Source organism: Pongo pygmaeus, chromosome 2, assembly GCF_028885625.2.
Source record: "Pongo pygmaeus isolate AG05252 chromosome 2, NHGRI_mPonPyg2-v2.0_pri, whole genome shotgun sequence".
Classification (NCBI taxonomy): Eukaryota; Metazoa; Chordata; class Mammalia; order Primates; family Hominidae; genus Pongo; species Pongo pygmaeus.
This window is the reverse complement of record NC_085930.1, coordinates 196278963-196292283: the sequence shown is the minus strand read 5'-3', so window position 1 is coordinate 196292283 and position 13321 is coordinate 196278963. Positions and strand designations below refer to the sequence as shown.

Sequence of the window (13321 nt, the reverse complement as noted above, 5' to 3'; positions counted from 1 at the left end):
CTAATTACATCTGCAATGACCCTATTTCCAAATAAGGTCATATTCTGAGGTACTGGGGGTTAGGACTTCAGACATCCGAATCTTGGGGGGGACACAATTCAACCTGTAACAAGGGGGTGGGCAGTTCACAGGAGAAAGGAATTATCCTCTCTCCCCTAACTCATGCTCCTTCTCAAGATTTGTGTCCAAACATTTTCAGTCCTTTTAAGACATCATTCATTTAAGGATTTTAGAGTTTTGGAAACCGAGGGAAAGGTCTTCCTTATGTTCTGCTTTCTGCCCGACTCCATCTCTTCTTTGATGCAACAGGTTAGTTACGTGAATCCAGGCAAGAGCAAAAAATAAAAATAAAAAAATCAGTAAACCAGTGAATATTTCAAATAAAGTTCACATTTCTTTTCCTGGAGTATGGAAGAGTAAGTCTAAGGCTAGAGGAGCTAGTGGGTAAGGACTGGGGGGTTCAGGATCGCAGTTGTGTCCTCTTTGGAGATAAAAGTTGGCAATCAGCAGTTGTTCATTTAGCAAATAAGAAGACAGAAGCAGCTTAAAGAAACACACACATATTTATTTTAAAATTTGACATAATCCTTGGGTAATTATTAGCTTAGGCATTTTTCAGAAGTTTCCGAGACTGATATCTCAACTCCAAACCAACAGCAATAGCTTATTTAATTGGTGGAAGGATGAGAGAGGGTCCCATGATCCAGATGAATAGATGGCTATCAAAGAAGACAGAACCCCACAGACAGAGGCAGCATTAAGTCATAATTTTTAAATTAACTGTCACAAATATGAAACATCTCACCAGACCAACAATAACGTCCATATCATAATTTGCATTTTACCGGTGTCCACATATAGACAGCACAGAACTAAAAGCTCTGTAGACTTCAGAATCATATTTAAATTAATTTGATCCTTTATATTAATAATAATTAAAAACTAGATTCTACCCAGTGTCGTCCCAGTCTCCACACCAACACGTATGTCCTGCTGTCAGAATGCCACCTCCTCTGCACTCAGTTCATGATTCGAAGATTAAAATCAGTGTGTCAAATCAGAACATAAACCAAGCCAGGAATTCATGGGCCCAGAGAGGGGTAAGGGGCTTGTCCTATACAGCAGTTAAGCAGCCCACGTGCTCCGCCCGTTCCCAAGCAGAATCAGACTGGAGCTGCAGGCAGCGAGGAGGAGGGCATGTTCTGTGTTGTCCACTGCTTTGCATGGTTTCCTGGGTGTTCCAAGGAGGATAGTTGTTGTCTCCCAATAAGACAGTTAATTCCCTGAGGACAGGACCTCTTCCGCACTAGCCTCCGTCACAGCAGGGTGCATGCAGCCGAGGTGTGAGCACAGAGCAGGTCCCTACTGAAGGCAGGAAGGAAACCAGCATGAACTGAGCACCTACTACGTGCCAGGACGGGTGCTTTCCTGTAATCCTCACAAAAGCAGTGAGATAGGATCATCATCCCCACTTTACAGGTGTGGAAACAGAGGCTCAAGGAAGAGCATTTGCCCAGAGTGGCACAGCTAGTCAGTAGGGGAGCATCAATTTGAAAATCCAGGCCTTCTCACTCCAGGGCCCTTTCTAGCTACATAATCTGAGGGTTTGGCAGTAAATGAGGATCCCGGCTCCGAGATGGTTGGTTTGGAACCCAGACATTAGATCACCTTGAGCACATGGGGCCAGCCTTGAGAGTGCAGAGCCCTGGGTCTAGGAACCCTGGCTCTACAGCATGACTTGGTGATCTTGTGCAAGTCTTTTAACCTCTCCACACCGGGGCTGCACTGGTCCAGCAGGATTCCCTATCAGGGAGAGGGGACTTAATAAAACCATCTGGAGAGCATGTCTGCAAACTACAGTGGGACAGCCTCTGCCCAGAGACCCTGATGTTGCTCACTTGCAAGGAAGAGGTGCAGAGCATTGCAATCTGCTGTCACACCTCTCACACCTGGTGACAATCAGGTCTGATCTCCAAGGTTCTGACCTCTGAGAGTGACGTAAGTCCAGAGAGCCACACCACTACACCCTGAGAGACCTTCGGCAAAAGGCCCGTGAGCTCAAAGAAATTGGGGTCAGGATGCTTTTAAAGCAAAAAATGCTTAAAAAAAAAACAAAAAACAAAAAACAGATGGTGGTTAGGAGAAAATTTGGGGGGTAGGTATTGAAAAGGAAGAATGGGACTGTGGTATGCAAACCCAGCTGACAGCATTGGGTCAAGCCAGGCAGAGCCTGGAGAAATCAGGTTTTGCGGCTCTGGATTGCCTGGTATCTGTCGTGAGGCTTCACTTGCTACTTCAGACATGGGCAGAAGGTTTCCTAAAAAATTATCTTCAGTCTCTAAGTTCAGGTAGATCTTAGAAAATAAACATGGGAAGAAAGAAAAACACAATTCGAACGGCTCAGATGTAATCTGCTTGCCATGTTTCTTCTCTTCCTCTAAGACTCATCTGAACGCCCCGTGCTACAAAGCCTTCTCTGATTCACAAACACAGTTTAAGTGCGTGGCCCTCCTGGGTGCACAGAGAGAGCAAGCCCATCTCTCTCCAAATCCCCAGTGCACTGAGCACACTGAATCTTACCTGCCTGTTCAGATGTCTGCCTCTCTCACTGAACCGTAGCAACCTGAGGATAGACACTGTATCCTTCTCTACCTTCCATCTCCACATGGAGAGGGAAGGTGGGCTAACCAAGACCCTTTAATCATAAGCACCCAGTCTAAGGACCAGCCCAACCAGACAGAGTGATAGGAACATGTTCCAGGGGCATGGACCTCAGAAGCAACTTTTTTCTGGAGGCGCAGAGCATGTTTCCAATCCCCTGTACCACCTACTTGCCCCCCAGAGCCACCCTGCATTGGGCACAATTGTAATTTGGGAGAATTTCTTTAAAACATGAAACCAATATTTAGATGCAGACTTCAAGCAATATAGAGCATTGGTTTGTGAGAATGGCATCATTCTGTTGGGAAAAACAAAGCCCAGCTTTGGCAGCCTTGATGGGAGAGGTAGATCTTGCATCTACCAAGGTGGAAGGTGGGGAGGATCCTGCCTGGAAAGAATGCTAGATATGTGTGCATGTGTGTGGCGGGAGGCTCTGGGCTCACAAACTGTCTGGCTACGGGGAAGGCTGGACCTGATTTCCTGACCACAGGCTCTTGAAGCGCCCGTGCTCTTGCTGACAGAGGCCCCTAGAGTAAAAGGAGCAGGCTGGAATTGTTCAGGAAAATGTTCTTCCCAGGCTGGGGTGGCCAAGAGACCATTCATTTAATGCCTGATGGAGAAGAGTGGGGAGCCTGTGCTTAGCAGTGAATGGTCCGGAAGCCAGGCAGTGTGGCTTTTCCAAGCAGGTAGATGTCCTCATCTGTGCCCTGGTTGAGATGCTTCACCAAATTCTTCTCATAGAGCAGCGGGTGGTAGGCACCCATCGTGCAGGCACTATCAAAGAACTTCTGGTAGTAGTAGCACACGTCAGTCTTGCGCTTGGATGGGAGGAACTCATAAATGTCCACCTGGTCACACAGCGTCATCATGATGATGATACCTGGAGAGGGGAGCAGAGGTGAGTCATGCCTGACAACCCACCCCAGCACCCCAGAGCTCTGCCCAGTGGGTCCAGCAGCTCATGACCCCAAATTTGGAGAGCTTTCCCTATGGAGTTTCTATTTATGACTGTGATTCCCAATCTAAGTTTCAGCAAGCCAAGCCCAGCAGTGTTCCTTAGGATGCAGGGCTGTGTGAGGGTTATACACCCTTGAATCCCCAGCACCTAGGCCAGGGCCTGGTGAATAACAGATCCTCCCTAAATGCTAGTAGATTAAATGACTCCATCAATCAGCCAATGAATGTATCCACGGAATAATTTATTGGGAGAAAGAGAACAAGATTACTGAGCTGACTGAGGAGACAGTGGCATCATGTGTAGTTAGCACTTTCTAGCACTGTGACATCCTGCAGAACCTCTTGGATGGTGCTATTTGGGAGCAGATTTTTCCTTATAGCACTTGCATGAAACAGTGTTGGGGAGGGAAGACTTTTCTTCCCTTAGCTGGGCAAAGAGACAGCTGGAACAGGAGCACTCCACAGTCTGTATGATGAGGTGTGGAGAAAATCCAACAAGAGGGCCCCTGGCCAGCATTGTTCCAATAAACTCTGCACAGCACCGTTACTGATCCTATCTTTATTTAAATATTTGATATTTCACTCATCATAATTTTTACATTAATTGTGTTTTCTGAAGATACTGTAGTAAAATATTATTTATCTTGATGACTGAGTTTTTAAGGGGTACCCCCTTAAATTGTACACCTGAGAAAAGTGCCTTGCTCCCCTCATCTGAGGTTCAGCCCCGCTCCTCATTTTCCCACCTCCCTCCTCTGTTCATGGCTTCCCTTCCCTCCATCTTCCTCTGCTAAATTCTCCCCTCTCCAAAGCCTACCGAACGCTACTTCCTCCATGAGGCAATATGTGACTGTCCAGCTAGAAGGTGTCCTCTCTCCTATGACACCAGGTTGTCTCTCCCTTCTCGCACAAATTGAATATTGCCTCAGACATCTGATTGACCTCACCAATAGATACCCTCAGGAAAAAGGACTTTATCTTATTTCCCTCTGTATTTTAGATAGAACTTGGCACGGTCTACAAGCAGAGCAAAATCCTAGCAACTGTTTAGTGAGCAAGCGAACGAACGAATGAATGAACGAGACCCCAGAAAAAAAGCTCATCTCTTCTAGAAACAAACATGCAAGGTCTTTTCCCCGACATGAACTCACCAAGCATCCCAGAGGATGGGGGGTTTGGCTGAATCTCTTCTGGGGAGATTTCTTGAAGAATGTCCCATAGCTCCCAAGGCATCTGGGGCTTGAGGATGTAAAAGGGCTGATTGGGGTGCAGCTTACGATAACTCTTGTAGTTATTAAAGAAATTATAATCTGGATTCTGGTACCACTGAAAAAGAAAGAATTGGTCCTCTCAAGGGAGAAATGGGCCAGTGAGCTGCTCCCCCCAGGAGTCATCCTCATCAGTGGACACGGGGAGGGGAAAGGACCAACAAGGGTTGCTCTTGAGGCACAGCCCTTTTCTTGCAGCAGACTACAGGCTTCTCTTCCAGCCGCAGGTTTCACTGGATAGCAGGGTGGGGCCTGGCCTATAGCCTGTGCTTTTGGGGAGAGTTGAGCTTGGCGACCCAAGATCAGCTTCAGGCTTCAGGATCAGAGTCGGGGAATATTATCAGAGCTGAAAAGAGCCCCAGGTACAATCTGGACCCATCTCTCATTTTTAAAGGGGAGAAAACTAGAGCATAGGACATCTATGAGTTCAGAGTCCTTGTCCTGACCTAGGCAAATTTGAGTTCTAAGTGAGATCAGTGCAAAACTGTTGAAAGTCAGATAGTGAGGGTGCCAGGGGTCGCCAGAGCCTGTCAGGCATTGGTAGATCCAACTTAAGAGTTAAGTGTCCCAAGATTAGTGCTCTCTGCCCTTCTCAGGCCATGTTCCTGAGGCCACAGCAGCCTACATCAGGGAGAGGTCAACTGACATGCATTAACAGTGAGAGGACTATTCCAGAGAGGTTAGAATCCAGCAGGCCTGCCACTCATGTCTCCTTCCCTGGAAACAGCTGCTGTTGCAGATCTGCGCCTTCTGCTTAGTAAATCAAGCCCTGGAATGGGGGACTTTCATTCACCACATTCCAATTTCCCCATCTGTAAAATGGGAACAACCACGCTTCCATCTATCGCCTTAAATTGTTAGGAGAGTGAAATGGGAAGAATTCTGGATATTGGAAGTGTGAAATAAAAGTGTGCTAATATTATTTACAGGAGTAACGGCAACTACTCTTGAGTTCTGCTGATGCCATTAGGAATAATTGCATTAATGAACAATCTACCCCAGATGTTGGGAACTCCAGCCACTATCCCAGTAAATACTGTAACTGGGAGACAATACCTGGCAGTGCTTGGCAGGGCAAGGAGAGTAGCTGGCATAAGACAGGAATACTTCTGAATCTGCTAGTCCAGATGAAATGGGGTACCCTAAAACTCAAATACCCAGCCTTTAGGGATAGCCAATGTCAGCCATGACTTTAAAAACCTAGGCAATCAGGAAAATCTGTAGACAGACAGGAAACCCAACCCCTATTTCCCATGGACACCCACTTACCTTTGGGATATCTGAATGGTATACAGATGGGTCCCATACAATTAGGATTCCTTCATTGTACAAACTGTCTTTAAGGAAGCGCTTCTCTGTGGTAACCAACTGCGGGAAGAAAGAGATAAGCTGTCACTTGAACATTCATATGCAAATGTTTGACATGAAGTAATAGCTGACATAGCACAAGGTACAGCCTGAGGCCCCAGAGCCCCATGAGGCTTCTAAGTTCTGGTGCGGCACTTAACTTCGGTGAAAGAAAGGTAAAGATACCAGCCTGCGCTGTGTTGACCTGAAAGGACATTTATCACAAGCCACTAGCCATAGAATAGGAAGGGTTCCATCCAGTCAGGCTTTGAGATTACAGGGGCAAGGGTACAGTGAAAATAGCATGGCATCCCAGCCTCCTGGAGTCACACCTTGTGTGGGGGTCACAAGAGTGGAGTCTGAAGTCAGGGACTCATATAACCAAAATTATCTCTGGAATCCTTTCAGTCACCTAGAGAGTCCAGTACACTACATACACATCATGATGGAGACTGACATAGGATCTCTCACGAAGTCCAACACAGCCAATAGTTTCTGCAGCACGGAACAGATGGCTGTGCTTGTGGTTGAGCACCAGATGAAATATTCAGTTTGTGTGCAGAGGCCAGAGTGCATGCAAAAATGCACACCTCCCAACAGGAGACCCTCACCGGGCTGGTGAGACGCTCATGTGTGCCTCTGCTGGCTGAGGGAACCAGCTATGGCTGGCTATGGCCTCTCCCCACCACACTGGCCCCTGGGCTGGCCTGCACATGGGTGTTACACCTGCCTTAAACATGAGTGTAACAACCTTGCTTGAAGAATTCTGAAAAATGTATTAAGAGCATTTTTTTTTAAGCACATTTATACTCTTTGACTCAATAATTCTATGTTTAGGAATCTATCCTAAGAAAGAATTCCAATTCTGGGGGGAAAATAATGCATGTAAATGTTCATTATTTATCAAAATATAGAAAAGTATTTGCAAAAGATACTGGTCTTGGATCTTGAGCAAATAGAGTAATCTTACTAGGCCCTCATTTTCTTTTTTTTTTTTTTTTGAGGCGGAGTCTCGCTCTGTCGCCCAGGCTGGAGTGCAGTGGCGCCATCTTGGCTCACTGCAAGCTCCGCCTCCCGGGTTCACACCATTCTCCTGCCTCAGCCTCCGAGCAGCTGGGACTACAGACGCCCGCCACCACGCCAGGCTAATTTTTTTTTTTTTTTTTTTTTTGTATTTTTAGGAGAGACGGGGTTTCACCTTGTTAGCAAGGATAGTCTCGATCACCTGACCTTGTGATCCGCCCGCCTCGGCCTCCCAAAGTGCTGGGATTACAGGCGTGAGCCACCGCGCCCGGCTGGCCCTCATTTTCTTATCTGTGAAATGGGAATAACACATTTGCTCTGCTCTCTCAAACACGAGCTGTCTTGCCGATCAGATGGAAATCATGAGTGAATGAGAAAGAAAAGTAGCCCCAAAGGCTTAAGAATGAAGGGAGCCATGTCCCTCTTAAGAAAGCCAGAACTCATACATGAAATCAGCTGTCAACATTCACCTTAAAAAGCAGGCGAGAGATGATGTTGCCCAGGTAAAAACTGAGAGGAATAAATGGCAGAAATCAAATCAAGAACTGACAGAAATGAAAGCAAGAATCGTGACAATAATCCCTCTCCACCTCGGCCTACATCGCTAAGGCTGAGACCTAATCAATGTCACTGCAGTATCTGGAAAAAAACTATGGCAAGAGAGACAGCCTGTGTGCAACTCAAAGAACAGCAATCTGCCACGAGCCTCTACAATCACTGAGCTATCCCCACGCCCATACCTTCCTACACATGTAAGGAAGTTCCTGGAAGCCTGAAGAATATACTCTCATTTCCTCAATATATCTTTGAGACAAGAAATATTGGTGGTCGGTCTACCTTGGCTGGAGATTGTGCAGCTATGCTGGGTGCTAAGGAGCCGAAGGAAAGACACAGTCCCTGTCCTCCAGGAGGTCACAGGGCAGTGGGAAAGGTGGACAATTGAACAATGGTTAACACGCTGTGATGGTGCAACAACAGAGGTAGTATGAGGATGGCCATAAAGTGAGCGAGTGTTGGGCCGGGCGCTGTGGCTCACGCCTGTAATCCCAGCACTTTGGGAGGCCGAGGCAGGTGGATCAAGAGGTCAAGAGATTGAGACCATCCTGGCCAACATGGTGAAACCCCGTCTCTACTGAAAATACAAACATTAGCCAGGCATGGTGGCGGGTGCTTGTAGTCCCAGCTACTTGGGAGGCTGAGGCAGGAGAATCACTTGAACCCAGGAGGCAGAGGTTGCAGTGAGCCAAGATTGCACCACTGCACTCCAGCCTGGCAACAGAGTGAGACTCCATCTCGAAAAAAATAAAATAAGCAAGTGTTAGGGGGCAAAAAAGAAGATGCCAAGCAGAGACTGTAATCATGAGAGAGGGGATGTCTGAGACAAAGGGAACCAAGTGCAAACCCCTGAATGTGTGAGTGTGTGGCAGAGACTGCTAGATGTTACCCAGTAACCATTCTCTATTTCTTCTTTGACCACCAACACCTCTGGTTTTTACTTTTGCACACGGCAACCTAAAATAGAATCCCTGAAATAAAAAAATTTCATAGCCTCTCTTTATAGATAAATATGGCTGGGTGACTAATTCTGGCCAACAGTATGTAAGCAAGTGTGACTTCCAGGAACTATCCTTAGAGGCAAGGTTATGCCTTTCCTTGTTCCTTCTTCCCGCTGGCTGAAATGTGAATGTGATGGCTGGAGCTTGAGCAGTCATTTTGGACTATAAAATGGAAGTCGTATGCTGAGAACGGCAAACCCACAAAGTAGAAAGAACTTGGATTCTGACACTGGAACACCATATTAACTTTGGAATGTCTACCTTTGGACTGCTTTTGCATGAGAGAGAAATACATTTTTTGTTTTGTTAAGCTAGTGTGGGGGGATGTGTGTTCCTGTCTCTTGCAGGAACAACTAGTACAGTGTGTACCCTGTTTGGGAATTGCAAGTAGTTCGGTATGGCTAGGATACAGAGAAAGAGCTGGAAGAGATCAGAGAAATGTAGACAGAGGCCAAGCCAGGGAGCTTAGGATTTCTTCAGTAGGTTATGGGGACCAGGAAAGGGTTTTAAGTAAGGAAGATCTAAACACGCTAGAGTTCTGAATTAGTGTTTTTAGAAAAAAGAAGACCACGTAGAAGCTCCTGTTGTCACCCAAGAAATAATGGAGTAAAGAAAAGAAGTTACAATTGTCGGCTGTAGACGTGAAGACTAATTGAATGTTGACAGTGAGGGAAAAAGGGGACCAAGGGGACTCCTGGACCTCAGGCCATTTCCTGCATAAGAACAGAGAAAAAGGAACAACTGGTATATGCCTGTGGGAGTGAGGTGGGGTGGAAATTTGAAGTTCAAGGATGAGGGCTGGGCGCAGTGGCTCACTTGAGGTCAGGAGTTCAAGACCAGCCTGGCCAACATGGCGAAACCCTTTCTCTACTAAAAATACAAAAATCAGTCGGGCATGGTGGCGGGCACCTGTAATCCCAGCTACTTGGAAGGCTGAGGCAGGAGAATAGCTTGAACTCGGGAGGCAGAGGTTGCAGTGAGCCAAGATCGTGCCACTGCACTCTAGCCTGGCAACAGAGCGAGACTCCGTCTTGAGAAAAAAAAAAAAAAAAAAGAAGTTCAAGGATGAGACTACTGGCCGGGAGTTCCCTGGCTGACAGGCCATAAGAACTAAGAACAGAACCCACATCTTGTAACTTTTAAGTACTGTCCTCCTTCCAATGGGAACATTGTAACTTACAACAGCCCTTCAGGTCTGTAGTCCAAGGGCAGAGCAGGCTTCCTGCTAGACAGGGATTTGTAAGATAGACGTGATTTAGCTGGTGACAGGGAGGACTGGGGACAGAGGGCCAGTACTCCCTATCCTCATCCACCCTATTCCCCTGAAAACAGCTGGTATATTAAAAGCAAAGTGTCTTTTCTTTAGCTATGCTTCTTTCTATGCAGAGTACTGATGCCAGGTGATATATACATACTCACGAGGAATAGCAATAACTGGGATTTAAAAAAAATGTCTCCCCCTGCTATAGCCCCTTTCCAGCAATTTTGAGTATGCAAAGCAGGGGACCAGCAACTCCTGGCTCCCTGAGACTTTCCCAGCTGTGGCTTCACTGTCCTCAGAAATTCCAAGAGATGCACGAAGCTTTCTTCTTTACAATACATGAAAACAACAGACGCCATTTACTGGTGCTTACTACATGCTAGCTACTGTCATACCTCAACTCAGTTTATCTTCACAATAGCCCTAGGAAGTAAGTGTTAATATGCTCATTTTATAATTAAAGAAATAGAGATGCTAAATGCTAAGTAATTTGTCCAAGTTACACAGTCAGTAAGTAAGAGAGTCTGAATTGGATTCTTAGGTCTGGCTCCAGAGACCACACTTTTTTTTTTTTTTTTTTTGAGATGAAGTCTCGCTCTGTTGCCTAGGCTGGAGTGCAGTGGCACGATCTCAGCTCACTGCAACCTCTGCCTCCCAGGTTCAAGTGATTCTCCTGCCTCAGCTTCCCAAGTAGCTGGTACGACAGACGTGTGCCACCACACCCAGCTAATTTTTTGTATTTTTAGTAGAGACGGGGTTTCACTGTGTTAGCCAGGATGATCTTGATCTCCTGACCTTGTGATCCAAACACCTCGGCCTCCCAAAGTGTTGGGATTACAGGCATGAGCCATCGCGCCCGGCCCAGAGACTACACTTCTAACCTATGTGCTACAATGCCTCACATAATGTGGGTGGGGTAGGGTACCACAGCTCTTGGGGGAGGATGTCGGAGAACACTGGATAGGAGTATGGAGTGTTAGGAGAATTTGCTTCTTGCCTGAGTTGTAGTATGTCACAGCTGGATGATACTCAAGGTATTAAATTCAGACCCATCATTTTCCAGATGGGTAAACTGAGGCCCAGAGAGACGAGAGAATTATCTAAGGCTATGAGGAGTTTGGGGCACAGTTAGAACCAGAGCCCAGAGGTAGGCTCCTAACAGATATTCTTTCTGCTCCAGCAGGACTACACCCATAAAGCCATCAGACATTCAAATAAGCAAGCACACCATGAGGGTCAGGTCACCCTCAGTCCTCCTATACCCAATGGAGAAATAGCCATTCACTTGAGCTACTTGAGATGAATGAGACAGTAATCCATGAAAATGGAAATAGGTGAAGATGAATGATAGTTTTATCCAGAGAAGAGAAACAGAAAGTGGCTGGGGCTGGGATCTGATGGAGGGATAAGGGAGAAGCCAGCAAGCACTCCCCTCCTGGAACTTTAAACGTGGCTCTGAACTTACTCACATTAATACTGTCTATATGAAGTTCAAAGATTTTCTACCAAAAAAAAAAGGTTGCCTTGCCAGGTGCAGTGGCTCACACCTGTAATCCCAGCACTTTGCGAAGCTGAGGCAGGCAGATCACCTGAGGTCGAGAGTTCGAGATCAGCCTGGCCAACATAGTGAAACCTCGTCTCTACTAAAAATAAAACAAATTAGCCAGGCATGGTGGCGGGCACCTGAAATCTCAGCTACTCAGAAGGCTGAGGCAGGAGAATCGCTTGAACCCGGCAGGCAGAGGTTGTAGTGAGCCAAGATCGCACCACCGCACTCCAGCCTGGGCGACAGAGTGAGACTCTGTCTCAAAAAAAAAAAAGAAAGAAAGATTGCCTTAAAACTGGATGGGGAATTGCGAGCATGGGTTCCAGTCCTGCTCTGTGTCTAACTCACTCCATGGTATCAGATGGACCATTTCACATCTCCTGGCCTCAGGTGCCTTATTTAGACATAACCACCTTGTAAGGCCCTGCTGAGGGGACCAGCTGTTCCTGGAAGAATAAAGCTGTTGTCAAACACCTGTACTTACCTGCAGGGGGAGTGTGACCTGGGTTTGGAGATCCTCTTAGGGGGCAGGGGAGGAGTTCATGCTGAGAATAAGTCATTGGCAGAGCGGCAGAGCCCTGGGGAACATCTGCCAGGGAAAGGCTACACCAGGGCATGGAGTGCTGCTGCTAAAGACACTGTTTAAAGTAACCTTCTCAGTTAGAAAGTAACAAACGCTCACTGGGGACAGTTAGAAAATGCAAGAATAGAAACACACACACACACACACACACACACACACACATCTTCAGATACTACCACTGTGCATATTTTGGACTTTTTCTTCTCAAATCTGTTTTCCCTCTGTTATGGACTGAATTGTGTGCCCCTAGAATTCCTATGTTGAAGCCCTAATCCCTAATGTGACTAATACCCTGTTTGGAAATAGGGCTGTGAGGGAGGTAATTAGGATTAAATGTGTCATGGGGTGGGGTCCTAATCCCATGGGGCCAGTGTCCTTACAACAAGAAGAGACCCGAAGAGCTCTCTCTTTTCACCACCCACAGAGGAAAAGCCACGTGAAGACAGTCTGAAGGCATCCTTTCTCTGATTCGGAGAAATAGTGATTGAGAGTGTGTCTGCTGGCCCAAATCAAGAAGCCCCAGAACTCATGATTGCCATCATGATTAAATTTTAGCTCCAATTATGATATTAACAGACTGTATGGCAGGGGTTCCATCAAAATCACCCAGCTCACCATTGCTGGTTTTAGACCCGTTGTTGATGGAAATCTCGCCTGCCTCCCACCTGCCTCGCCAACCCATCCAGATACCTGTCTTTCAGTATCTTGAGAAGAAAAGTTGGAGCTTCCAGAAAGCTTTGGTGATTTAAAGTGCTGGTGGCACCTAGATCCAAATCCCACCTCTGTCGCTTACTTTCTGGGCTCCTCTGAGCAACTTAAACTCTGGGAGCCTGAGTTCTGAGGTAAAATGGTGGTTGGTGGTCATATCTCACAGGGTCTGCCATGAAGATCCAATGAGATAAGGCATGTAAGACCCTTAGATGGTATATATAATATATTTAACAAATGGCATCAACTATTATTTCAAGATAAGCCCCACTGAGTAATCTGGAAATGTCCTGGCTGCAGTACAGTCAGCATGGACTGTCACTAGACATGTAGGAAGTAGGTCTTCTCTCTCCAGCTAGCACAAAAGCTTCCAAGGAAGCCATTGGGTCTTCTTGTCCCGTTGTCTCCTCT

The 13321-nt window shown here is 46.5% G+C and overlaps 1 protein-coding gene across 9 annotated transcripts in view; it reads right to left on the bottom strand.

Annotated features, from left to right (window-relative positions):
* Positions 1-544: 544 nt before the first annotated feature.
* Positions 545-13321, bottom strand: part of ST6GAL1 (ST6 beta-galactoside alpha-2,6-sialyltransferase 1) — a 152921-nt gene continuing 140144 nt past the window's right edge. For all 9 annotated transcript variants that reach the window (XM_054480236.2, XM_063662502.1, XM_063662501.1 and 6 more), the window contains 3 exons: positions 6156-6254; positions 4770-4944; positions 545-3541 (listed from right to left, as the gene is read on the bottom strand). In XM_054480236.2, the coding sequence (XP_054336211.1) occupies positions 3300-3541; positions 4770-4944; positions 6156-6254 (516 nt within the window). In that variant the 3' untranslated portion in view covers positions 545-3299. The remainder of the gene's footprint in view (positions 3542-4769; positions 4945-6155; positions 6255-13321) is intronic.